General features: G+C 58.8%; 10 protein-coding genes across 10 annotated transcripts; 5 read left to right on the top strand and 5 right to left on the bottom strand.

The window, feature by feature from the left end:
- Positions 1 to 85: 85 nt before the first annotated feature.
- Positions 86 to 2,265, bottom strand: BDZ90DRAFT_230423 (hypothetical protein). Its single transcript, XM_025505462.1, has one exon. It carries the CDS (start codon positions 2,169 to 2,171, stop codon positions 198 to 200), a length of 1,974 nt encoding a protein of 657 aa, XP_025364167.1. The 5' UTR covers positions 2,172 to 2,265; the 3' UTR covers positions 86 to 197.
- Positions 2,266 to 2,416: 151 nt separating this feature from the next.
- Positions 2,417 to 6,213, bottom strand: BDZ90DRAFT_277821 (ARM repeat-containing protein). The gene is made up of 3 exons (XM_025509040.1): positions 5,784 to 6,213; positions 5,434 to 5,712; positions 2,417 to 5,372 (listed from the first exon to the last, which is right to left on the bottom strand). Exons 1-3 carry the CDS (start codon positions 6,162 to 6,164, stop codon positions 2,541 to 2,543), a joined length of 3,492 nt encoding a protein of 1,163 aa, XP_025364166.1. The 5' UTR covers positions 6,165 to 6,213; the 3' UTR covers positions 2,417 to 2,540.
- A 181-nt stretch (positions 6,214 to 6,394) lies between these two features.
- BDZ90DRAFT_230421 (hypothetical protein) lies at positions 6,395 to 13,976 on the top strand. Its single transcript, XM_025505461.1, has 3 exons — positions 6,395 to 10,022; positions 10,092 to 10,246; positions 10,310 to 13,976. Exons 1-3 carry the CDS (start codon positions 6,500 to 6,502, stop codon positions 13,829 to 13,831), a joined length of 7,200 nt encoding a protein of 2,399 aa, XP_025364165.1. The 5' UTR covers positions 6,395 to 6,499; the 3' UTR covers positions 13,832 to 13,976.
- An 11-nt stretch (positions 13,977 to 13,987) lies between these two features.
- BDZ90DRAFT_113560 (FAD/NAD(P)-binding domain-containing protein) lies at positions 13,988 to 16,220 on the top strand. Its single transcript, XM_025503237.1, has one exon. The coding sequence runs from the start codon at positions 14,049 to 14,051 to the stop codon at positions 16,170 to 16,172; it is 2,124 nt and encodes a 707-aa protein (XP_025364164.1). The 5' UTR covers positions 13,988 to 14,048; the 3' UTR covers positions 16,173 to 16,220.
- Positions 16,221 to 16,419: 199 nt separating this feature from the next.
- On the bottom strand, positions 16,420 to 17,548 carry BDZ90DRAFT_245335 (putative FRQ1-regulator of phosphatidylinositol-4-OH kinase; the record flags this gene model as incomplete). The annotated part of the gene is made up of 8 exons (XM_025507503.1): positions 16,420 to 16,437; positions 16,506 to 16,570; positions 16,650 to 16,698; positions 16,774 to 16,847; positions 16,926 to 16,964; positions 17,034 to 17,272; positions 17,362 to 17,386; positions 17,485 to 17,548. 8 exons carry the CDS (start codon positions 17,546 to 17,548, stop codon positions 16,420 to 16,422), a joined length of 573 nt encoding a protein of 190 aa, XP_025364163.1.
- Positions 17,549 to 17,801: 253 nt separating this feature from the next.
- On the top strand, positions 17,802 to 19,324 carry BDZ90DRAFT_113427 (hypothetical protein). Its single transcript, XM_025503236.1, has one exon. It carries the CDS (start codon positions 18,067 to 18,069, stop codon positions 18,970 to 18,972), a length of 906 nt encoding a protein of 301 aa, XP_025364162.1. The 5' UTR covers positions 17,802 to 18,066; the 3' UTR covers positions 18,973 to 19,324.
- A 29-nt stretch (positions 19,325 to 19,353) lies between these two features.
- On the top strand, positions 19,354 to 20,604 carry BDZ90DRAFT_230417 (hypothetical protein). Its single transcript, XM_025505460.1, has 2 exons — positions 19,354 to 19,974; positions 20,046 to 20,604. Exons 1-2 carry the CDS (start codon positions 19,676 to 19,678, stop codon positions 20,218 to 20,220), a joined length of 474 nt encoding a protein of 157 aa, XP_025364161.1. The 5' UTR covers positions 19,354 to 19,675; the 3' UTR covers positions 20,221 to 20,604.
- BDZ90DRAFT_236978 (hypothetical protein) lies at positions 20,246 to 21,785 on the bottom strand. The gene is made up of 3 exons (XM_025507311.1): positions 21,401 to 21,785; positions 20,949 to 21,332; positions 20,246 to 20,876 (listed from the first exon to the last, which is right to left on the bottom strand). The coding sequence occupies exons 1-3, from the start codon at positions 21,636 to 21,638 to the stop codon at positions 20,395 to 20,397; spliced, it is 1,104 nt and encodes a 367-aa protein (XP_025364160.1). The 5' UTR covers positions 21,639 to 21,785; the 3' UTR covers positions 20,246 to 20,394.
- A 71-nt stretch (positions 21,786 to 21,856) lies between these two features.
- On the top strand, positions 21,857 to 23,373 carry BDZ90DRAFT_277816 (Clavaminate synthase-like protein). The gene is made up of 4 exons (XM_025509039.1): positions 21,857 to 22,345; positions 22,415 to 22,684; positions 22,761 to 23,069; positions 23,143 to 23,373. Exons 1-4 carry the CDS (start codon positions 21,948 to 21,950, stop codon positions 23,321 to 23,323), a joined length of 1,158 nt encoding a protein of 385 aa, XP_025364159.1. The 5' UTR covers positions 21,857 to 21,947; the 3' UTR covers positions 23,324 to 23,373.
- BDZ90DRAFT_230414 (succinate dehydrogenase iron-sulfur protein mitochondrial precursor) lies at positions 23,204 to 24,461 on the bottom strand. The gene is made up of 2 exons (XM_025505459.1): positions 24,205 to 24,461; positions 23,204 to 24,116 (listed from the first exon to the last, which is right to left on the bottom strand). Exons 1-2 carry the CDS (start codon positions 24,417 to 24,419, stop codon positions 23,426 to 23,428), a joined length of 906 nt encoding a protein of 301 aa, XP_025364158.1. The 5' UTR covers positions 24,420 to 24,461; the 3' UTR covers positions 23,204 to 23,425.
- Between the last annotated feature and the right edge of the window lie 102 nt (positions 24,462 to 24,563).

Below are 24,563 nucleotides of genomic sequence, written 5' to 3'. Positions count from 1 at the left end.
GATCAACGCACGCAGCGCCACCTCCATCTCTCTTTCCGCCCTCGCCGGTCTGCTGACTCAGCAAAACACGCTTGCCGACGGCTATCGTCAATTTCATCACTAAAATGTCGCCGTTTTCAATTGAGAGGTGTCATGCATGCTATGGTGCCGCTGCCAACGTCGCTGCCAATCTATCTATTTTGATGTGAATCCGCCCCTTATTCTCCACTAGAAGTCGCGAGGGTCCACGTCGATTCTTCCGCGCCCGCGACCGCTCTCCTCTCCCTTGCTCTGCCCCTCATTCTCGAGCTCGTAGTTGTCATTAGAGAAGCTGTGCTGCTACTGCGCTCTCTCCACTCTTCGACCTTATCGCTCGATGTCTTGCCCGAAGTGGAGTCCTCGAGGCTCGCCACCTCGTTGTGCGTTAGTGAAGCCGTGCCCGTAGTGGAGGCGATCGAGGCTTGCCGTTGGCGTCGATGCAATACTTGCTCTTCGCTCTGCTGGTCCTTGCCCTTCACGTTCTGGTCTTCAATGCTGAGCGCATCTGCTCCTGTCTGGTTGGATCCATTCCACTCCTTCATGACGCGCATGAGCAGCCGCCAGCTAAAGGGGACAAAGTACGGCATAGCTCCTTGGAGGGCTTCGACTGTGCTTGACAGGATGACAGAAGACGTTGTCGTCGGTCCTTCGCCGCCTGAAGATGGCCCGCATAGATGCAGAAAGGCGTGACGGATTGCCCCTTGAAGTGTAGGGTTGCTGAGGTGATGCTCATCCGATGAGAGCGGGTCGTTCGAAGTGGGGAGTTGCACATTGGACCAATCTGCTGTCGCCAGCTCCAGAATGGGATTGTGCGTCGCCTCAATCTCCTTCTGCTCGCCATCGATGTCTTCCACAATGCGTCCGTCGATCAGCTCGCGGAATCCTGCTGCCGGTGCGGGATACTCTCTTTCATGGTCGAAGCCTGCCTGCCATGGGCGATGCATCTGACTCGCCCGCTCCTGCTCCTCTTGCGATACTGCCAGTGGTCCCTGATCCTCGAGCACGCAATCCAGCACATCATTGTCGACATCAAAGAGGCGAGCAAGTAGCCGCGTTGCCTTCTGGCGTTTGCTGAGGCTGCTGTTCGGAGGTGGTGCAGCTGACTGTGCTGGCGCGACCCGCCTCGACGATGAAGATGAGGAGGATGCCTTCTTCCTGCTGACGATGGGCGCGTTAGATCCGCAGTAGCTCTCGCTCCGCCTGCTCTTACTACTCCTCACGCTCCCCTTGTCGTCGTCGGCGAGATGCTGACGACGATGCCTGCGCTTGAAGCCCGCGGAGGCCTGGCTGCCGCTAATCTCGGAGGTTGCCGTCGAGCTTTGCAAACGACGAGGGCGGCGTGGATGCAGGCCAGCGGAGATGGCAAAAGGCGCAGCCGCTAGGTCCGCCTCGTATCTTGAGTCGTCCTGTGGGGAAGAAGCCTTGCCTTGCTGGCGATATGCTGGTCCTGCGTCGTCGTTCTCAGAATCAGAGTCGAAAAAGACGGGTCGATTGCTGCGGTCTGTGATGGCGGATGACGACGCGAGTACCCTGCTGTTACCGTCTTCTTGCCACGACCATTCAGGACTGAGAGCGTTGCTATCCCCGCCAAAGAACTCGCGCTGGTCAAATGGCGGACTCGATAGTGCTGCCGACGAGCTGTGACTGAAGTTGCGGCTGCGGCTGCGAGTGACACTACTGCTGCTTTGCTCCCTTGCACTGGATGTGCCGAGCGACGGCGGTGTAGCAGATGACTCGGCGTCTTCGTCGTTCTCGAAGTAGAGATCCGATTGGGCGTCGTCGTCGAGTAGGAGGGCAGACTCGAATGTCTCGACGCGGCTTGAGGACGGTGCGCCGGCGTCGACGTCGCCGAATGATCCAGTACCGTCGTGGAGAGGAGCAAGCGTCGCCGACGAAGCGGCACGAGCGATAGTGGAGCGCTGAACAGCAGTCGGCTGATCGTCTTCGCCCTCATCTTGGCCCTGATGTGGGCTGGAAGACTGCTTGCGAGCGTTACTCTCATCTTTTACTCTGCCCGGAAATACAATGCTCCAATCAGCATCACGGTCAGTGGTGGCGATCGATGCCGATAAGGTTGCTGGTGCCTCATGCCCACGAGGAGCAGCAGCGGAGTTTCGAGTGCTGCGTCTCGGGCCTTGTTGGATGAAGGCCATCGCGACGTGGTTGCAGGAGCGTAGGCGACCGGGTGATATAGAGGAAGGAGTCGTCGAGATGTGGTGAGGAGGGACAAAGAGTCAAGAGTGGAAAGCGGCGATTGGGTTGCGGTCCCCCTCGCCTCGCCATCCGCGTCGAGCGACTCGAGCAACGACGGACGGAGGCATGCGGGTAATTGGACACTGCTCTCGTGCCTGCCGCATGCATGCTGATGCACTCCAAGTTGTGCAGGGGCCACCTCGGCGATCCTCAAACACAGAGATGAGATCGATGAAGGAGGAGGGGGCGGCCCTCGGTATCGCAAACGAGTCTATTGTACAGGTGGGCCAGAGGCTTCTCCCACAGCTCACGACAGGGCGAGACGCGCATCACTTTGCGTGACGCACCGCGAACCCTCTCCTGCCCAAACTCTTCTCGAGCTCACGCCTCTCTTCCTCGTCTTCTCTTCCCTCGTAGCCCAGCACGTACTCCTTGAGCTGCCTCCTTTCTTGCAACTCCTGCAGCTGTTTCTCGCGTGTAGTGACGGCGATCGCAGAGTCGGAAGGCAAGTGCAAAGTGTGCGCTTGGTGCTTGTTGCCGCGCTTGGACAAAAGCTCGAAGCGCATCTGCCCGTCCTGCGTTGCGGGCGAGGACTCGTTGCCGCTTTCCTCACGAGCAGCCTTCTTGATGAAGGGAAGGCCTTGGTCAAAGATTCCGCGGCCATGATGTGCCACACCGCGATTTGTACCCCCGCCAGTGTTGCTCGCAACGTTCGTCTCTGCCATCATCTTGGCCAGCTCGCGCTCGAATTCCTGCTCGGCTTCGCGGTCCTCTTCGCTCTGTTGAGATCGCCTGATGACGAGATCTTCCTCGACCTCGTCGTCGTCGAGAGTAGCCTCCTCGCCATCGTCGTCCGTCTGTTCCTCGTCGCTGCTGCTAGTGCTGCTGCCATCGCCATGCTCGCTACCGCTAAGCCGCCTGGCCCTCCCGCCGCGCGCCCTTGTACCGCTCTCTGACCCGCTCGCATCGTCATCGTCGCTGCTGCTGTCGTCGTCTTCTGCCTCCTCTTCGATCTCTGCTTCCATCTTTTTTCCACCGCCTGGAGTCGCAGTCGCCGCCGCCGCCGGCTGTGCTGCTCTGTGCGCCGCCATGATGTCATTCACAGCTTGCGCGGCCTCTGCCCAATCCTTCTTGAGCACCCAGCCCGGTCGTACCGCCTCGATGGTATCTTGTAGCATAAAATCGATATCCATGGGCAAGGGTTGCTCCTTGCTCAGCACGTACAGATTCAAGAATGCCAGATATTCGTCGAGTCGCTTGCGCAAGCTACCCTTGTTGAAGCAAGCCCCGCACGTATCTAGCAGCGTACAAGCTAGTCTGAGCCGGAAGAAGTCGTCTGGCGCGTCAAGATTGCACACCTGCCCGGGCAAAGGCTGCCCATTGGGATGTCCAAAGGTGACAAAGCTCCACAGCTGATCGAATACGATGCCCGAGTTGACCAAGCGGTAGATGTAGAGCTGTCCCAGGTAAAGCACGATGGCCATGCGCCGCTGGTTATGCTTAAACAAGTTCGTCTCCATACCAAGGCGCGTCTCCTCGATGACAGCGTCAATGACCGCGATGACAAAGTCGGGGTGATGTGGTTGAAGGTCAGCAAGGAGAAGGGCAAGGAGGTGGACGTGTCCGTACTTGACGCGCCAGACGCGGAGGAAGACTTCGTGAAGCGTGGTCAACACCTCCTCATCGCTCCAAGGAAGCTTGCGCAACATCTTGAGGACGCGCTCGAATGTCTTGCGCGTGAGGACATCGTAGATCAGATGGCGCACGTAGAGTTCCAAATGGGAGCGGGGCTTGGCTACCACTGCCTTGCCCTCGGGCGGGTTGCATTGATAGTAAGCATTGTCCAGAAGTAGTACGTTGCGATGATCGAGATTCGACACCATTCTCTTACGCCGCAGCAGCTCAAGTAAGCCCCGCATACGCTCCGTGGTTGCCTCGATGCGCAAAAGAAATCGCCCGCACGTCTCGAGGAGTGTGGCGAGGATCTCGATGTTGAAGGAGGAGAAGTCGTCCAGACACACTTTGAAGCAGTGGAAGATGGTGTGGAGCGGCGTTACCCGGAACTTTGTTAGCTCAGCGATGAAGCGGGCATTCTTGGCGCGCGTCTCGCCCATCTCGGCCAGGCGCTTGCGCTGCAAATAGCGAAACTCGTCGTCCAGGATCTCGAGGACTCCCTTGCCTACGTCGGGCATGTGGGGATGTAAGGTGGCGATGAGACGGGCGTAGTAGGGGATAAGGTCGAGTCTGTTGCGTGGGATGGAGGTGAGGTGCTTGACTAGACGTCGCCGTGCTGCCTTGGAATTGAGAAAGGCAAAGTCGACTGCGGCGCTGTCGATCATGGTGCGATTGGTCTGCTCTGGTAGCCGTGCCAGGAGGGCGCTCAATTGCGCTGCTGGACCTGCTGAGATTTGCTCGTCCGCAGCGCCTTCAGCGTCCGTCTTTGCCGGCGTTAAGGTCGGGGAAAGGGCAACCGGGGTCTTGCTTGCGCCCTCGTCCGACTGGGAAGGCTCCATCTCCTGCGACTCTGCAACCTTGCTCTCCTCCTCTTGAGGCTGCTCTGTAGTTTCTTTCGCTGCTGCCGTTGCCGCCACCGACCCCAGTATTGAAGCCGGCACCATGTCGCGCAAATCAACGATATCCTCGTAGAAACGCTTCGTATCCTCGTCCTCCCACGGCGACTTTCCCGTCGCAAAGTCCTCATCTGACCTATCATTCGCGAGTGTCGACCTTGAATCGAGATTGACCGCCAGGCCAATGTCTGATGCCCTGCCCAAATCTGTCAGTTGCGGCATCGCGACGCCTAGCAACTCAGAGAGGGCTTTGCCATTTTCGTTGACGCGCTCGAACGATTTCGTCATTTTCTCGTAGCGCTGCTGTCGGTCCTCGAATATGTCGCCGGACTTGATGTAGGCTTCATGATTCTTGCGATCCTGCTCTTGCAGGCGCTGGTGCTCTGTCACGATGCGTTTCGAGAGCGTCGTGAAGTACGTCTCGCAGAGTTTGCGAAACTTTGCCGATGTAGCGGGAGGAAGGATGAGCTCCTCGTGCGCGGCCTCGCCTGCCTCTGGATCTTCGCTGGGACGGCCAACGAGCTGCGGGCCAAGAGCTTTAAGGAGTGTGATGAGAATGGGGACATTGACATGTTCGCGGTCCGTTGAGAGCTGTGGGAAGGAGCGAGCATGAGTTGGCGTTTCTATCGAACGGCACAACGCTCACTCTCACCAGATCTCTGAGTATATGGAAGAGCCAATCTTGACCAGGCAGCTCCTGCGTACTCGAACCGTCTCGCGCCCTAATCACCTCGACGAGTGCCAGCTCTGCGGCGATTCGCAGCATGACTTTCTGCCTCGACACACGATTTGCTTCCTCTCTCTCCTTCTGCTCGGCCTGCATAGCTTGCAGTTGAGCTTTGTTTGGAGGAGCCAGCGCCGATGAGAGTGCCACAGCGAGTGGCTGGGCGAAGACGGGCGGATCAAATCTGGCATGGAGCTCGGTGACAATCTGGAGGCGTCAAAATGAGTTGCTGAGTGAGCCGCCAACCTGACGTTCCTCTCCACTCCTCGTCTGCTCACCTCGGCCGCTGCTATGCAGTCTTTTGCCAGCGTACACTTGCTCAATCCCTCTGGGATAGCCTGTGTGAGCTCCTCAACGTACTTGTCGAGATTCAGCGTAGCCGTCTCCTTGATGAGCTGCGGCTTGGCATCGACGCCAAGACCCTGCCGCACACGCTTGATGAAGCCCGTGTTCTTCTTCATGTTGCTATCGAGCGAGCCCGAGGGCGGGGAAGGCCCATCTTGCCAGGTCGCGAGGTTGCGTTGTCGCAGGGCTATCCTCTTGCGATCTCTCTCGAGAGCCAGCTTCGGGTTGCTCGTCCCTCCAACGACGGCCGCAACCGGGCCTGCGCCATTGGTCATGTCCTGCTGCTGCGGATGAGCATGACTGCTGCTGTGCATGCCGGTGAGGGCAAATTCTCCCGTGTATCTCGATGGTGGATGAGGGTGGAACAAAGGCAAAAGCGAGAAAAGTGTTGCTTTGCCGCCTCTTCCGCTCCTCGGTGCTCGATCTGCTCCTCGGCCGTCGCACTCTGCTTTTGCTTGGACCCGTCTGTGTCTGTGGGCCTGTGCGTCGTGCGATGCGTCGTGCGTCGTCGGGGGGCGATTCGCGTCTTTTGCCCTCTGGCCCCCTTTCTCTCTTTCCAATCATCCGCTCTTCACTTGTCCGCCTACCGATTGCATCAGCCAGCGGTAGCTGAGCTCTGCTCCTCATCTCCCCACAAACATCCATCGCCATGGTCGAGGCGGCTTCTCGCAGAGATGCATCTGCACTCACGTCCTTTGGCTTCCTTGGCGACGACGACGAAGCGCAGCAATCGGGCTACGGCTTTGGCAATCTCTTGACTAGCCTCAAGACCGTCTTCTCCTCGTCTCACGATTCTGCACCATCAATATACCCAGAAGCGGGGCCTTCGAGGGCCTCATCGCGCAATACATCGTCCACCGTTGCAAGGAAACAGGATGACCACTCAGAAAGCGGCGCAAGTCGCGTTGAACGCCCTCAGCCACCAACCCGAGGAGATACGGGCAGCAATAGCATACCAGCCTCTACCACAGTCTCTTCGTTTTCGAGCTCGATCAAGCCGCCTGCCATGCTGCCAGGAGCTGTCAAGACGGCAGCACCTGCACCGGCCGTCCTATCCACAATCCCTACGCACGTCCTTGCCGGCCTGCCACGAACGAGAAAGGACTCCGATGCTCGCTCCACCACGATGGACACCGGATATGAGGACGATGCGCTAGGGGAGCTCGGCCTACACAAAGCTACACCTCCTCTCCATCATCGAGACTCGCGCTCACCTTGGGCGTCCGTACCGGGCTTTCCCCTACCTCAAGATATTCTCGCAGATGACGCTCAATCCATTCGAACCGCCTCCTCGCATCTGCCAGCATCAGATGGAGCTTCGGGAGATCTCGAGCTGGGCAATTCGGCATCGACGTCGCTTCAGATGAGCGCAGAGGCCTTTCGTCGCCTCATGATGAGTGGTGGCGCAGCTCAGTCAAAGGAGTGGTGGATGCCCGACGCCTCTGCAAAGGAGTGCTCATCCTGCGGCTCGGCCTTTACCATTGCACGGCGCAGGCATCATTGCCGTTGCTGCGGTCAGATCTTTTGTGCCAAATGCGCCTCAAACCTCCTCCCCGGCGCCAAGCTCGGTCTAAGGGACGTTGTACGGGTATGCAACTTTTGCACAAAGATGCTTCGCGACTACGAGAGGGCAAGGGCAGGCCAACAAGTAGTCAACAGTCGCGCCGGTGGGTCAAGACATAACAGTGAGGCTGGGAGGGTGAGGGCAGAGATGATCTCTGCGCCACTCGAGGCTGCCGTTGAGAATGCGCCGCAGGGCAAATTTGCCGCCAATGCTCTTTTCGGGGCTTCCGCTCTCGGGCGAAGCATCACGGCGTCGGCAGAGAGCTCGCCCCAGCTCCATCGTTCGTCCAGTCTAGAGCAATTCGATGATGAGAACTTTATGGCGGCGAAGGAACGTAGCAACGATTCACACCCTCATGAGACCCACGGTCAGGCGCCATTCAGGAGAGACCTCGCAGAAGAAGATCGCGTCGTCGCCGCGGCTGAGGGGTCGACGGCGGATGGCACTACACGGGCGCATGGCTTAGGCATCGACTCTCCGACGGCATCCCCGATCCTGCGCGATGAACACGATGAAGAGGTAGAGAAGGGGGGCACAGACGCTCCCAAGTCGGCAGCCAGCAAGTCTTCTGTCGCCTTTCCGACAGCATCAGCCGGCGACGATGGCCAGAGTGAAGACATCCACTCTCGCACAGACGCACGCCACGTCCTCGATGAGGCCCGCGCTCGACTGGCCAGCGATACCACTCTCAGCCACGACAACAGAGCCAAGCTCGTTAGCGAAGCAGCTCTGCGCGCCTTTAGGCGATCGCGGCTGCGGTCAAGAGTCACGCTCGAGGAGCTGCGCAATGATGAGGATCTGGATATTCGCCCTTCCTCGAGGTTAGGCGGCGGTGCTCACGAGCTCAGCATCGACAGCTACCACTATCTGCGTCGCCTCTGCGCCCAGTCACTTGAGAAGGCCAAAGTGGTCGATGCTGATCAGTGGCTCGACTGCATTGTCCCGCTTACACTGAAGGTTGTCCAACACATTCGTCCCGTCGCCCACACCAACGGCAACAGCATGGGCGTACGCCGCTACGTCAAGATCAAGCGTATTCCGGGCGGCGCGCTCGAAGACTGTCACCTGGCCAGCGGATATATCTGCGCTCACAACGTTGCTTCCAAGGCCATGCTCCGTCGCTTGCCCCTCAAGAATGCTCGAGTACTTCTACTCAGCTTCAGTCTTACCGCAGTCAAGGGCGAAGGGCAGTACGTATCACTCGACGCCCTTTCCGCATCGGAGCGGGAATACACTCGCATTCTCGTCGCTCGCGTCCTCTCCTTGCGTCCTCACCTCCTCGTTGTGAGGGATCAAGTCTCGCGCCTTGCCCTCGAGCTGCTCGAGCATGCCGGAGTCATCGTGGTCTGGAAGGTGCCCGAGAGCTCGATGGCAGCAATCGCCCGCGTCACCCAAGCCGACATCGTCTCTTCGGTCGACCGCCTCGCTCTACGTCCACGATTGGGTCGCTGCGGCACCTTTGCGGTCGACACATTCCACTCCGGGTCCTCCCTGTCCAAGCGGCGCAGCTTCCTGCGTTTTGGCGGGACAGCCAAGCAGCTGGGCTGTAGCATCGTGCTGCGAGGCGGCAACAAGCAGGAACTGGGCAAAGTCAAGACCATTCTTGAGCTTATGCTCCTTGCGGCGCACAATCTACGCCTGGAGGAATCGATGCGTGAGACCACGTTGTCCTTGCTTCCTGCGCCCAAGGCTAAGATTGAGCAGCCTACTCGCACTGCAAGGGTCGATGCGAACGAAGAGGGGCAGGCCGCGGAGGCATATCCGCAGAGCCTTGACTCGACCGTCTCCAGCGCTTTGAAAGAGTTTGACACGACGCTGCTTAGTATCTCGGCCGCCATTACCGTGCCAGCACCTTACCCGTTGGTGAGGCTGCAGAAGGAGGCGACGCAGCTTGAGCAATTGGAAAAGGAGGTGGGTGGGGGGCAGGAGGAGGAGGAAGAGGAGGAGGAGGAGCAGAACTGCACTGATCCGTCGGCGACTACCGAAAAAGAGGACGTCGGGGCCCAGCGCACGGCGGGGAAACCAGACGGTGATGACAAGGAGCAGCTTGACGAGAAAGAGGAGCCAGAGGCGAGCATTCAGGCACCAAAGACCCCGATAGATCCGGAGAAACAAGACGACGACGACAACATCCAATGCTCGCTCGACACTTCATCTGACATCGGCCCGCAACTTGCTTCCATTCTACCATCCAAAGGCAAGCTCGACCTCAAGACCCGTCACGCCCTCGCCCGCTCCCGTCACGACTACGACGCTAAGTATATCCTACGCACCCTGAACGACGACGCGCTCAAGACGCCATTTGCCCACCAGAAGCTCTCTGTCCTGCACGTCGTCGTCAGCTCGGCGACCATGCGACCCTGCTTCGGTCCCCAAGTCGAGCAGATCGAGTTCTACGGGCCAACGGATAGCACACTTGCTGACTACCTGGACGCCAAGTGCGCGGAGAGTAGCCTGGCGTGTAAGTCCAAGGGATGCAGCTTGCAGCGCATCTTGCACTACGAATCTTTCGTGCACTACGACGTGCGCGTTCAGGTGTTCTGCGAGCGCTTCGTCTGCCCGATTGCGGGGCAGGAAAACTCGGTGCTGACTTGGGAGTATTGCAAGCGTGAGTAGCCGCGTGAGGGATTTGTGACTGGGAACTGTCTCCTGACACACCTCCCTGACGCGCACGCAGAATGTGAGGCTGCGACGCCCGTCTCTGTCGTCCATGAGGAGGCAAAGGCCTACAGCTGGGCCAAGTTCCTCGAGGCTCACTTCTACACGCTTCACACCGTTTCGGAGTGCTCACACGACCGGCTGACTGAGCGCATTCGCTACTTTGCCTACAAGGTGACATGACATTGAACAGAAGGTGAGATAAGAACGCTTGGCTGACCCCAACCGCGCCCGCAGAACCTCGCCTTTCGCATCCACGTCGAGGAGCTACGCCCTTTCGAAGTCGTTGTGCCTGGTCTTCGACTCTTCACTCGCCCGGACATCCAAGCCGGATTGCGATCGGAAGAGGCGCTGGGTCTTGCAGGCCGGGCAGACAGCTACTTCCACTCGGTCGCCGCACGTCTGAAAGCCCTCGAGCACGAGATAAGTCTCGGCCGCGAAGGTATGGCTCACGTTGAGCGCTTTCGCCCTCACCTCGAAGAGATTCGCCAAGAGGCTCTCAATGGTCGCAAGCAGGTCAATCGTCTCTTCGTCTCTGTCGTCAAGTCGAGCACGGATCACGACACGCTCTGCCTCAATCAGGTACGTCGCCTCCTGCAAGACCTAGTCGTCACGGTGGACCGCATGTTTGCGAGCCTAGAAAAGAGCGCATTGCCCAAGGAGCGGGACGTGCGCAGGCTAACGGCTAGTCACTTGAGCCGCCTTTTTGCTGAAAAGGAGACTATGGAGGGACACAAGGCCAGCGCCAGCATGACCGAGCCTTCCACTCCTGCGCTGCCGCCTGCCGCAGAGGTCGACGAGACGGCCATTGCGCAAGCGCTGCCCAGTCAGCGCTCCGAAAACTCCGTGGCAGCGCTGGCCCAGCTGGCAGAGAGCGCTGCCCTGGGACTGGCGCCACAGCTGGGTCTCGGTATCGAAGACTACTCCTCGCCCGTTAGCGGCGCATCGACTCCCATGGGTGCCATTCGACACGGGTCTGAGCGCTCCTCTCGCCAGGCCTCAAGGCAAACGTCAGCCCTGCCGACGCCGACGAAGGAGCTCAGCGAGGCGGCTGCGACATTGTCCTCATCGCCGGAGCATGTTGTGAAGAAGGCGGTCGAAGGCCCAGCACGAGAGGACTCTGACGGCAACTCGTCGCCTACCACTCGTCTGAGGCCTACTCTGAGAAGCAAGCACTCAGGCAAATCGGTCAGCGGCTCTGGATCATCACTCAAGGCGGATGCTCGACCGAAGACGTGGAGAACAACCCCCTCTGCCATTACGGACTCATCTTGCACCGAGGCAGGCGATGTCACGGATAGTTCCGCGCTCGTGTCGTCCTTGATCAGTCGATTCGACCCAAAGACCAAGGTACGAGGCACAGCTTCGAGGGCAGCGGAGACTCAGTCGTCTTCGTCTTCTTCACAGGTCCGCCGTCCGCAGCGAGTCCTTTCAGACGGTGGCGGTCCTCGCAACCCGCCTAGTCGACCTACGTCGCCAGGACAAGTACAAAGGCCTTCTCGCGCCAATCTGCGTGCCCTTCATTCGTCTAGCAGCACCTCGACCGTCCCGACATTGGAACGAGCACCCTCCGCCTCCAGTCGTCGCGCAGGCTCTACTTCTCGGGGCCCTCCATCAAGCTATCGGCCCCCGATAGTCAGGCCTGCACCTACGTACGCGGGCCGTGGAGCGAGCGAGTCTGAGTCTGACGCGGCCAACGGCCTTGCAAGCAGGCGACAATTCGGGATGACGTCGATCAATAGCCCTCGGACTCGCCCCAGCATGTCTCGTCGCACATCGGCCAAGAGTGATAGTGGCAATGAGTCGAGTGCCCAGCAGCAGCATCAGCAGCGTACGCTTCGTCGTCGAGTCGCGAGTCCTGGCCCATCGGGAGTCGCCACACCTCGCACGCCGCTCTACGGCGCCGCCGCTGTCGCAAGTCGTCTACCCATGCCAACTGGCACTCAAGCTGGGAAGAGCCGCGTCTCCACCATTGCTCGCCACTTCGATCGCATCAATCGCGAGGCGGAGAGGGAGCGAGAGAAGCAACGTAGGGCGATGGCGCTTCGCGCGAGGCGAGCGCTTCCCATCTCAGCATCCACTGCAAGGGTGGCGCAGTATTCTTCCGTCACTGCTGCGGTCGAGTCGGACGACGAAAGCTCCGATGGCAATGACAACGATGACGACGATGACGAAGAGGGAGGGGAACGTACTCAATCCGAGGGCGGTGGAGAGGCAGACTCCGAGCCGGAGGAAGCAGCAGAGGGTGCAGAGTCTATCAGTCCGGAGTCGAGGCTGAGGGGCAAGAGCGCGACCGTTGGAGGAGGGCACACAAAGGGCGAATCGGAGGCCACAATCAAGGGTGAGGCAGTCACGCCGCCAGCCACCGGTACGCTCAAAGCATCCAACGCTCCGCCCCTCGATGCCGTCGCTTCCCCAGCTGCTGCGGCAGAGCAGCCCAGTAGCAAGCTCATTGAGACGCGCCACCCACTCTCGACGCCGTCCATGAGCGAGTCCTTTGCGACTGAAAAGGGTTCTCTACTCAAGACTATCAGTTCTCTCTGGGCTTCGCGACCCGGAGCGTCCCTCCCGCTGCTGGAATATCCTTTGACGGGAGAGCAGCACCTCTTTGCTGACTCCCCGTTGCTCCTCCGCGAAGACGAGCCTTCTTCCACAATCGCTTTCACTCTCGTCTCCTCGCAATACCAAGAGCGACTCGGAACGCTTCGCGCCGCAACCTCAAGCGCCGCACCGGACACCTCACAGGTAGAGGCCTCGCTCCGTCGCCAAGAGGGCGTCCACCTGCGCTTCGACTTTGAATCAGGCGCGTCCCGTTTCCACTGCCGTATTCTCTTTGCGGAACAATTTGACGCCCTACGACGCTGCTGCGGGTGCCAGTCCACGCTCATCTCATCACTAGCACGCTGCGTAAAGTGGGACAGTTCCGGCGGCAAGTCAGGCATGACCTTCCTCAAAACCCGCGATGACCGGCTGGTCCTCAAACAACTCTCCGCATCTGAGCTCACAGGCTTTTCCACCTTCGCTCCGCACTACTTTGCACACATGGCCGAGTGTCTCATGCACGGCAAACCTACTACGCTCGCCAAGATCTTCGGCCTCTACCGCATCTCGATGCGCAATCAGGCGACGGGGCGAAGCTACAAGTTGGACGTATTGGTGATGGAGAACCTCTTCTACGGGCGAAAGTGCAGCCGCATCTTCGATCTCAAGGGCTCGATGCGCAACCGCTACGTCAAAGAAACAGGAGCTGCAGGTGAGGTTTTGCTGGACGAGAATCTAGTGGAGATCTCCCTGCAGCGACCACTCTACATTCGCGAGTCGAGCAAAGTGCTCATCCGGCAGGCTCTCAAGCATGACTCGGACTTCTTGGCTGCGATGAACATCATGGACTACAGTGTTATCGTGGGGTTGGACACGGAGGACGACGAGAATCGCGAACTCGTCGTGGGGATCATCGATTTCCTGCGCAGCTACACGTGGGACAAGAGGGTAGAGACATTCGTGAAGGAGCAGTCCAGTCTCCTCGTTGCGGCAGGAGGGAGCAAAGGTGAGCTGCCGACGGTGATAACACCCAAGCAGTACGCCAATCGCTTCTTGAGCTTCTTGGATGGAATACTGTTGCTCTCACCTGATTCGTGGTACAAGGGAGCCGTGGGTGGTGGTGGAGGGATGATGGGCGGGACTGAGGAGCAGGAGAGGCAGGCGCACGAGGGGCAGAAGTTGGTAGAGAGGCAGGAGAAGCAGCAGAGAGAGGATTGATGGCGAGCGCGTCTTGGCTCGCCTTGTATATCATGTCGATACCATTCTGTACAAAATCCATGACTCTGATCGCGCCCGAGAGCGAGCGGTTGAGGCAAGGCGGACTGGCCTGACCTCAGCTCGCCTCCATCTCTGCTCGAGCCAGGCGATTTTTCTTCCTTCCTTTCCTCCATCTCCATCCTCCATCTCCTCTCCTTCCTCGCGACCTTCAGCGCTAATGGTGCTCCGAGCCTCAAAGTCTCGCCTCCCAGCGGCGAAGCACATCGTTCCGCCTCGAAGTTCTTCATCCTCGCCATCGACTCTTTGGACGCCGACGTCAGCGCTCAAGGCTGAGCCGTCTTCTCGGCGTGGCCCATCGCGCCCTTCTTGCTCGCGCCGCTTCACAACGTCAATACCCGTCCTACACCCACGTCCATCTGCTGCGAACGCAACGTCTGCGTCCTCTTCGTTATCAGCCTCGGAGCTTCCCATCGAGCATACAGATGTGGCCATTCTCGGAGGCGGAGTAGTCGGTCTCGCCCTTGCCGCCTCCCTCGCCTCATCGCAACGCTCGTCGGGCAGCAATGGCGATTCTCCCCTGCGTATTGTCCTCCTAGAAGCGTCAGACCTCAATCGTCTACGAGAATGGGCGGCAAAGGCAGGGCCGCAGCAGTCTTCTGCGCAGGGCCACGACGGCATACAGTGGGAGAATCGCGTCGTCAGCCTGACGATGGAGAATTGGACTTGGCTCGAGTCGATGGGCATTACAGAGTACATTGTTCAGGAGCGCATCAAGCCCATCACGGCGATGCATGTCACAGATGGCCTGTCCGGAGCAACGCTCGATCTTGGCGAAGCAGTAGGCGGCGCTGCCTCCTCGTCCTCGTCCTCGTCGCAGCAGCAGCTCAGCAACATGGTCGAGCTCTCCAATCTTCAGCAAGCTCTACTGCGCTACATTGACGAGAAAGCGAGCCAGGGAGCAGTACAGGTCGAGATTTGGGACAAGACCAAAGTAGAAGATGTAGCGCCGGACATGGGATCCGCAGCCGAAGGAGCTTACATCGACGCCTGGCCTCTTATGTCCCTCTCGAGCTCCTCGCAGCAGCGTCAGCTACGCCCGCGCCTCCTCGTCGGAGCAGATGGTCCTTCCTCTCCTGTGCGCAAGTATGCCGGCATTGCCAAATCCGGTTGGCCATACGATCGTCGCGGCCTCGTAGGCACGCTGCGCTTCGACGAATCCGAGTCGCAGCAGAGAGGTCACACCATTGCCTATCAACGCTTCTTGCCCAGCGGGACAATTGCTTGGCTACCACTTTCGACAAGTAGCGCGAGCATGGTCTGGACGCTGCCGCCAGAAATAGCTCAGGCCCTCACAGAGATGCACAAAGCGACCTCTGCCTCGTCAGACGGGCATTCTTCACGCTCCGTCCTCGCCGATCTCGTCACAGCAGCCTGGCGTCTTCCCTGGTCCTCACTCTCCCGCCTCTTCTCCCTCATCACATCTTCTGGCCCTTCGCTCAACCCACAGCTACTGCGATCAGAAATTGCGGCTCACCTCGCCGAGGCAGCCCAGTCAGGTAGAGCCGTGCCAGAGGACGAGTGCCCACCACCGATAGACGTAGATATCGATGCAAGGAGCGTTGCGAGCTTCCCATTGCAGGTTGCACACGCGGAGGCGTACCTAGGCAGCTCACTGCTGGCAAAGCAGGCAACGAGCTCTCCCGTGGTGCCGGACGTGGCCAGCTTGGTACGAGATGTAGGAGCTTGGACCACGCGCCTCGCGGCCAGCTTCGGTGCCACTCAACCGGCTGCGACTGAGGCGCTCTCCCCTACTCCCCGCGCTCGTACGGTCCTAATTGGCGATGCGGCTCACTCTGTCCACCCTCTCGCTGGTCAAGGTCTCAATCTGGGTGTAGCAGATGTTCGCTCCCTTACCTCTGTCCTACATTCCGCCTTACAAGTCGGAGAAGACGTTGGCTCGCACGAGGCCCTTCGCCCTTATGAAGAGGAGCGATGGTGGCGCAATGCGGCTATGCTCCTGGCGGTGGACCGTCTGCACTTCATCTATGGTGCGCCTGTGCCAAAGCGTCTTCTTGGGGGCAGCGTGGGCGAGGCAGAGGGCAGACCGGCAGTCCTTGATGCCTTTTATGAGGCAAAGGTGTGGGCTAGAAGTACGGGCGTGGAGGTGCTGAATGAGCTGGATTTGGTGAAGGGTGTGATGCAGCGATTTGCGGGCAGCAAGGGCAATGGAGCCTCGATGCCTGGCAAAGCTGCGACGACAACGAAGCCTTGGCCGACGTCGAAGGTGAGGACGAGCGGAGTGGACCCTCAGGCACGATCGCCTGCTGATGCTGCGAGGTAGGGGAACACGACGTAGAGGAGCGCAAAGAGGATCAGGTCGGTCATCATATGTACATTTTCGTGTCTCCCTCCCACCAAATAGCACATCGGGGACGAGGTCAGCACCAAGAGATGACCGAGGGTGAAGAGGCAGGAGAAGGAGAGGCGGGAAAAGACCTGGGCCGGCTCTCTTGATGAGGACTTATCGCATCGTGACTCTGTGTGTGTGTGAGGGAGAGGAAGAGGGAGTTTGCTCTGCCTGCGAGCTTCTATACGAGACCGTCGTACTGCGAGCGAAAGGATAAGGTGTGAGAACGTCGGATGGCCTGGTATGGCGTCATCCTCGCCAACTCACCAGAGTGAGAGCGCTGATGATCGTCGGGTCTGCCTTTGATCCCTCCTGGAATTCTTCGAAGGAAACTGCGGGAGACAAGAGCAAGCGGATGTGAGATGAGCTCAAAGCAGGTGAGTCGAAAGTCTTGGGGCTGATTGGACTCACGCTGGGCATTCTTGTCCTTGTCCATCATCTTGAAAAGCTTGTCAACGCGCTGCGGTAAGAAAAGACATGGCGTGATCAGCAAATTGTTCGCAGCGACGTTCATAGCAGCCTCGGTTGTGCGCACCTTCTCTGGGGTGTCTTCGTCCTCTGGTAGCTTGACCATCTGGCCGGTCATTTTGTAGATACTCCTGACAATGGCTGCGAAGAGCAAAAGGGCGAGGCGTGAGCGTCTCGAGGGGATGGCGCAGGAAAGAATGTATGCGGGACTCTACTTACTGAGCATCTCATTGTAGGTGATCGTTCCATCGCCGTCCACTACAGCGTGCGCATGCTGGTCAGCACCAAGAGACTCTTCATCTGTTCGGCCCCTGCGCTCGTACTCACAATCATACAGCTGGAACGCCCACCTCAGCTTCTCGTCTAGCCTGCCCCTCGATGTAACGCTCAGCGCACAGATGAACTCCTTGAAGTCGATTGTGCCATTCTTGTTCTCGTCGAAGACGTTGAAGACGAATTCTGCGAAAGTTGATGGATCGCCAAAGGGGAAGAACTGCTTGTAGATGCGCGAGAACTCGGCCTTGTCCAGAACACCAGAAGGGCAGTCCTTGAGGAAGCCTTTGTACCTGTTTGCGTGATGTGGTGTGTGAGAGAGAGCGACATGGTGAGCTTGTGCCCAGGAGTGATGCCAGCTACTCTCGCAACGCCAACTCACCACTGCTGAAGCTCCTTGCGGTCGACTGATAGCGTGAACCGCGATATTGGAGAAGGTATCGCGTGAGTGGAGGCCCTTGCCAACTTTCTTTCCCAACACAACCCCCGGCCTGCTTGGACTCACAATATGTGCTCTTCTGCAGATCGACGAGCTGCTCAGGCGTGAGCTTGGACTGATTCTTGCCCATGATGAGGTGCGGTATGAAGGGAGAGAAGTCTCGTTTGCTGTTACAGGGTCAAGGTCGATCGAGGGTCGAGAGAGAGGAGCAATTGACAAGTTGCGATGCGCCCGAGCCGCTCGCCTCTGGCCGCTGCTGCCTCTCTCGTGGCTTTGAATCACGTCTGCCCACCTCGTCCCCGTGCGTGCGGACTTGATTCCTTGGCGCAACACAGCCGCCGCCGGTTCAAGGTCCTTGGCTTGACTGTCCGTCCACGCGAGCGAGCAGCAGCGTGCGTGCTCGTATGCATTTCGCATCGTGACTCGTAGCTACCATCGAGTCTGCGATCGCTCGTCGCACAATGTTTCGCGCGACTTATCATCATGCGGCCCCGCAAGAGGGGGCCGGCGGCGACAAAGGGCGCCCGCAATGGTGATCGTGACGGCAATGCCGCCGCCGCCGCCGCCGCCGCCAGGGGACGCTGCCGCTCATTCGGAATGATGGGTAGATGATACGGCAGCATTCATTGATACCCTTCGCTGCCATCGATGCCTCTTCCTCGTCTGAGCAAGATGACCTGGCTCTCTGACTTCATTGCTCCTTCGCACTGCGAGCGTCGGGTTCCCCCGTACGCCATTCTCATCGTGCCGTACATTGTCCCGCTCCTTCAGTCATGGCTGCTCTTCCACGCCCCCGTTGCACACAAGTGCATCCCTCGTTGGGCCTTGCGACACCACGCTCAAACCCTGCGCTTGGCGCTACTCCCGGTGCAGATCCTCCTCTGCCTGCATATCTCATTTGCCTACTCGGGATGGGGGCTGACATTCGTCTTTGCTGTGGCGCTGTCCCTCGCGGCAAAGAGCATTGCTGCTGCCACTCGACGTCAACCACCCTCACTGGCACACGCGGACGAAGCCAAGGGACGACCTGCTCGCCTCTTCTACTTCCCGCACACCAAGCTCCCCCTCTTCGTCGACTATGTCACCTCCTGGCGCGGCGCAGGTTGGGAAAGCGGCATCCACAGCGAGGCAGGCTACGGTCGGCCTGACAGCAAGGGCGATCACAAGAGTCCGCCCCAAACACTCACTGACCCTCGGACCATTGCTTTCCTCATATCGCGCCTCAAGACCTTCCTCTGCTCCGCTGGTCTGGTTGCCTTTGCCCTTGAGGTCATGCGCCACCCCCTCTTCGCCGCCGTGTTCGACGCCCATCCTTCCATCCTCTCGCCCGTCAACCCTCTTAGCAGCATCAGCCCCACGCGCCGCGTTCTCGTGCAAACTCTCTTCCTCCTCGCCCAAGGCATCAGCATCCCGCATCCAATCCAAGCAACATTTTCCCTCCTGTCAATTATCTCCACCCTCATCAGCCCGCAAACGCAGACGTGGTGGACTCCCCTACCCTTCGACTCGCCTCATCTCTCTACGTCGCTGCACGACTTTTGGGGGAAGAGATGACACTCCTTCTTCAGCAGTACGTACCAGACATTGGGGTATCGCCCTGCGGCCAAGATAGCAAGATGGGGAGGGGCGAGAGAGGCTATGGTGCGATACGTCGCCGTGATAGGTGCTTTCGTCGCCTCAGGCCTTCTTCATGAGATCGGGCAGCATAATCTGCGCCGCTCACTGGCCGAAGTCGAGGCTGAGGATGGCTCCCTAATCATCGTAGATCGGACGGCCCTGCGTGACGAATACGGGAGCTGCTACCCACTCAACGCAACTGCTTCAGGCTTCGGAGCGAATCGTTACGCCACGCTCCTCTTCTTTGTGACTCAAGCTGGTGGCTTCCTCCTCGAAGAGCAGGTGAGGCGACTCACAGGTCGCAAGGTAAGCGGCTGGCCAGGCCGCATCTGGACAGTGTGCTTCATTGGCTTGACGTCGAGAGCGATGATCCGTTCGTGGGTGCAGCACGGCTTCCAAGAAGGCTTTGAGCGAGTATCGCTGCTGGAGAGACCGGCTACGTTGCTTTTGAAGGGGACATTGCTCTTCTTTGGTGGGGTGAGGGTGTAATGCAAGCCTGGCGGGAAAAGGCTCCGACTTGTCGCTCCCCGCCTCTACAAAGCTCGCTCGGCGTTTGGGCTCTCGGCCTCGTGCATAAGGCGATGGATGTCGTGTGCCATCTTAGTTTCTCATCGCAATCCATCCTCATCCCTTCATCGTCATGTCCTCGTCTTTCAAAGGTCGCTGCAACTGTGGCAAGTTTGCCTTCACCGCTCCCCAACACAAGGGCGTGGCCGCCTGCTTCTGCAAGTGCTGCGTTCGTGGGGGAGGCTCCCTGTGCTCTCTCAATGCCGTCATCCCCGCGGGCAAGGATGGGTTGACCTTCACCGGTGACGCAAAGGAGGGCGATCTGAACGTGTACCTGGACAAGGAGACGTCTAGCGGAAAGCCGATGCAGAGGAAGTTCTGCGGGTCGTGCGGGAGTCCCCTTTTGAGCGTGCCGGAGGACAGCGAGATTGCGTGAGTAGCGGCGCGACGCAGCAAGATCGAAGCTGAAGTTGAGCTGACCCTGCCTTCTTCCACTCGCACAGCTACTTCAAGTACTCTCTCCTTGAGGACTCGGACGCCTACCTTGCCTCCAAGGGTCCGGACATGGTCATCTTCACTAAAAGGGCGCCCGAGTGGGCCAAACCAGGAGATGCGCAGGACGCTACGAAGAACGGGCTGCAGTGGCCCAAGAAGGATGAGACGCAATTTTCAGCGTAGAACGAGCGAGCGATAAGTAGGGAAAAGTCGTATTAATGGAGGCTTGCAGTGGTCCTCATCGTCGAAGTCGAAGGAGTGGTAATGACATAATCGAGGCAATTGTCATGGCTGGCCGGACGTAAAGGTCCGCAGCTTCGTAGAGTAGCAGCATCCCCCGCCTCGCGCAGTATTCTCTCACGCTTTGAGCAGCTCATCGCCCAACCTGTAGAGAGGCCAGCTCGTGCGATCGCTGAATTTCCCCTTGCCAAAGTACGCCCCAGCACCGTATATGCCGCGCATTCCTCCCTCAAACTCAAGCTCCGTGACGGTAGTGAGGGAATTATTCTTCAACTCAGGCCTGGTGAACTTCTTGTACGTGGCCGTCTTCCACCCGTCCGTCGACCTGAATGAGATGACATCAGGCGCGTTGGTCACTACCAGCCTGTCCCCCGTGCCGTCGAGCGAGGCGATGAGGTTGATCTTTTCAGCGTGAGACCACTTGATTGGTGAGCCTTGAATTTGAACTGCATTCGCCTTGCTGGGCGTGGAGGAATTGAGATCGAAGCGGGTAAGGAGGCGCGGCCCGCCGTAGGCTACCAGCTGATGGGAGGTGGGTATGTACGCGATGCCGGTGTAGCCTGTGCGATTGGGGATGATTGAAGCGGGAGGCTCGAAGCCTGCACAGAGGAAGGCCCGAGGAGGTCAGATGAGAAGGGCAACGGCGGCCACGCTACCACGCCTACACTCACTGAAAGGCTCGGCTTTGGTTCCATCAGGTCCCACCTTTGCGATGGCGGGAGCCCCGAGCGCGAAGACGATGTACGAGTTGCCTGCCTCGTCCTGTGCCGAGTCCACAGGAGCAAATGGCCAGGTGCCATGCTCTTGCTCGATCTGACCCTGCACCGGGTGTAAGTCGAGGTTGTACACGGGCTTCGATGAGCTGGAGAGGGGTAGGTCAAATGCTACAAAGGCATTGGGCCCTCGCACGCTTTGCTTGGGACCGAATGTGAAGGCAGAGTGGTCCTTGGCAACACCGTATAGCCGGGTGGGCTTGTCTGCCTTGTCAAGGGACAGGCCTGCGAGCTCATAGCGTGTTATGGCTTCGTCCGAGGAGATGCCAGGGATGTACGCGTCTGTTGGCAATACCGGTCAGGCAAACAGTCAAAGTCGTCTCTGTACGCAAGTGCGGCTCGGCGCTCACCAAACATGTGTCCGGACTTGGTATTGCTCACGGCCACCTTGGCGCGGTAGAGATTCGACTGGTACAAGAGCTTGCGATCCTTGTCGAAGACGGCATCCTCCGGGTCGAGGTGCGCTATCTTGATCTCGTAGATGTCTGGTATTGTGGCTCGACTATTTAAAGCATCATCTGGCGGGGATGCCAAGGCAGCAGAAGATGCTACGAGGTTGATAATGGCAAGGAGGGGAGCAAAAAGCATGTCGTCGCGGATGATGCCTGGGGAACGAGATGCTATTGAGAAGAGCGGTAGGAAGCACAGATTGGCCTCGACGCCGTACGCAGCGCTCTTTGCATTGCTGTGCTGCCGCCATCGTCCATCCGTTTCAGAGCAATCGGATGACCGTCATGGGCCTTTGACAATACCATCAAGAGCCGCTTTGGCGCAGGCGCTGCTCCCGTGGCGGCCATTGGCGGGCCGTCACAAATTTGCCTTGACGCGGCGGGAGAAGGTCGCCGCCGTCTTCTTCACCCACCCGTCAAGAGCCGGCAAGGAGAAGAAGGCTCGGCCATGCCATCTCAAGATCAAGTCGATGCAGCAGCCCTTCAGCTAGCCATCTCGGCGAGGGAGCTCCTCGGTTTGCCAGTCGAGGCCCACGAGGATGGCGGCTTCTCGTCATCGGCGCCGACCTTGCCATATCACCCACCAGAGGTCCCTGCCTCATCCATCACACCGCTTTCCTTCGCACAGAAGCTAGCATGCCCGAGCCCGCTTCTCATCCGAGGCGCCCTGCAGGATCGCAAAGCTCTTCAGCAATGGAAGGAGCCTGGCTACCTCGTGGCAAAGATGGGCAACAAGAAGGTCAAGGTGTCGGTTACGCCTGACGGGCGGGCCGATGATTTGAAGCCGCTGGCTGGGCCAGGTGGCCAGGAGAAGACAGTATTTGCTCTGCCTGCTGAGGCTGAGATGTGAGGGATGGCAGACAAGAAAGGTCAGAGAGCAAGGCTGATGACTGATCTCTCCTTCATTGCTTTCAGGACCTTTGCCGAGCTCATGAGCAAGGTCACAACCCAATCCTCACAGCCATCGTCATCACACGACCCCTCGCCCGTCTACTATCTCCAATCTCAAGACTCCAATCTGACAGACTCATCGACAGGAGCTGGCGACCTCAGCCCCTTGCTGCAAGACCTGCTCGACTCGGAGGGCCGCAGCGATATCTCTTGGGCGAGTGAGGCAATCGGGTCAAAACCGGAAGCGGTCAACGTTTGGCTGGGAGGATCGAAAAGTCAGAGTAGCATGCATCGGTGCGTTGCCCCGCTTCCAGTTTTGTAGCTAGAGGAAGGGATTCGCTGACTCTGGGCGCGGGCTTGTCTCTCGCAGCGACCATTACGAGAACCTCTTCTTCACCGTACGGGGCCGTAAGACGTTCACCGTCTTCCCACCTTTCGAGGCTCACTTCCTTTGCGAGGATCCAAGGCGCCCCTTTGACGTACATCGGCACTCTGCTGACCTGCCGCACAACCTCAGCGCTACACCGGAAGAAGGTACTCCGGCCACGCCATGGATCCCCATCGACCCAACATTACCGCCTGATGCGGCGAGGAACAGGCCCAACAGGCGATATGCCAAGGGATTGAAGCCGCTGAGCATCGAGGTCTCTGAAGGGGAGATGTTGTTCTTACCTGCGGGGTGAGTGGGTGTGACACTGCGATACCAGGAGTGAAGCTGACATGGACCGCGTCCCCCACACGCACGCACGCAGCTGGTATCACCACGTGTCGCAGCAGGCTGATGATCGCACCGAACGAGTCTGCATAGCCGTCAATTGGTGGTACGAGAGCCAAGCTGCCTTTGGCCCACAGTGGGCTATGCTAGACTTCATCAAGGCGATGGGCGACGGCGTGCACGACGACGACGACGACGACGATGGGGAGTCAAGATGAGTCAGGTAGCGTGCAGTGAAGTCAAAATCGTGATATTACCGTGTGCGCGGCGCGCATAGCATCGAGCGTGACGAAACAAGAAAGAGAAAACGATGCGTGCCCTTAGTTGTCGGCAATGACCTGCCTCTGGGAGTCGCTCTTGGGCGGACCAAAGGCCATGTCCCTCTTGATTGCGGCAATAGCCTTTGCCGGGTTGAGACCCTTGGGGCATGTCTTGGAGCAGTTGAAGATGGTGTGGCATCGGTAGAGACTGAAGGAGTTCTCCAGCTTCTGCCTTCGCTCTTCACCGTGCGTGTCGCGCGAGTCTGCCATCCATCGGTATGCCTGCATCAAGACGGCGGGGCCGAGGTACTCGTCCTGGTTCCACCAGTACGAGGGGCACGAAGTCGAGCAGCAGGCGCAGAGAATGCACTCGTAGAGACCGTCCAGCCTGCGACGCTCCTCGGGTGACTGAAGGTGCTCGCCCTCCTTGGGAGTATTGTCTGACTTGAGGAAGGGCTCGATGGAGCGGTACTGCTTGTAGAACTGCGTGAGGTCCGGAACCAAGTCCTTGACGATGTACATGTGCGGCAAGGGGTAGATCTTGGAGTCGCCGCCGGCGCGCTCGATACGGCAGAGGCAAGCCAAGGTGTTGACACCATCAATGTTCATGGCGCACGAGCCGCAGATGCCCTCACGGCACGAGCGACGGAATGTGAGCGTCGGGTCCATTTCGTTCTTAATCTTGATGAGAGCGTCAAGAACCATGGGTCCAGTCTGATTGAGATCGAGAGTGTACGACTGCATTTGCGGCCTACGCGTAGGAGAGGGGAGGAGGGAGGAGGTCAGCACCCCTTGTATCGAAAGTGTGAATGCTTCACTGTGGCGTGCATCCCACTTACTTCTCTGTTGGGAGATCCGGGTTCCACCTGTAAATCTTGAATTCCTTCATGTGCTGGGGCTTCGACGATGCTGGCTGTGATGACGACAAGTCTCCAGCTGGTGTGGCCAGGGCGCGAGGAGCAGAGGTCGACAAAGCACGTCGAGCCAAGGACGAAGGGCCAGCGACGGCCGTTGCCCTGCGGAGTGATGATGATGCTGAGTTCATGAGCGACATGTTTAGGAGGACGGTGTTCAAGGTGGCGGTGGCGATCGAGATGGTAGTGATGGCGAGAAAGGCTAAAAGCTATGAGTTGAAAGGCGCGGGGTAATCAGGAGGGGGCCTGGGCTGAAGCTCTGGTGGCGGCTGTCAGGCTGCTTG

Source organism: Jaminaea rosea, assembly GCF_003144245.1.
Source record: "Jaminaea rosea strain MCA 5214 unplaced genomic scaffold BDZ90scaffold_2, whole genome shotgun sequence".
Lineage (NCBI taxonomy): Eukaryota > Fungi > Basidiomycota > Exobasidiomycetes > Microstromatales > Jaminaea > Jaminaea rosea.
This window is presented reverse-complemented; position numbering and strand designations above follow the sequence as displayed.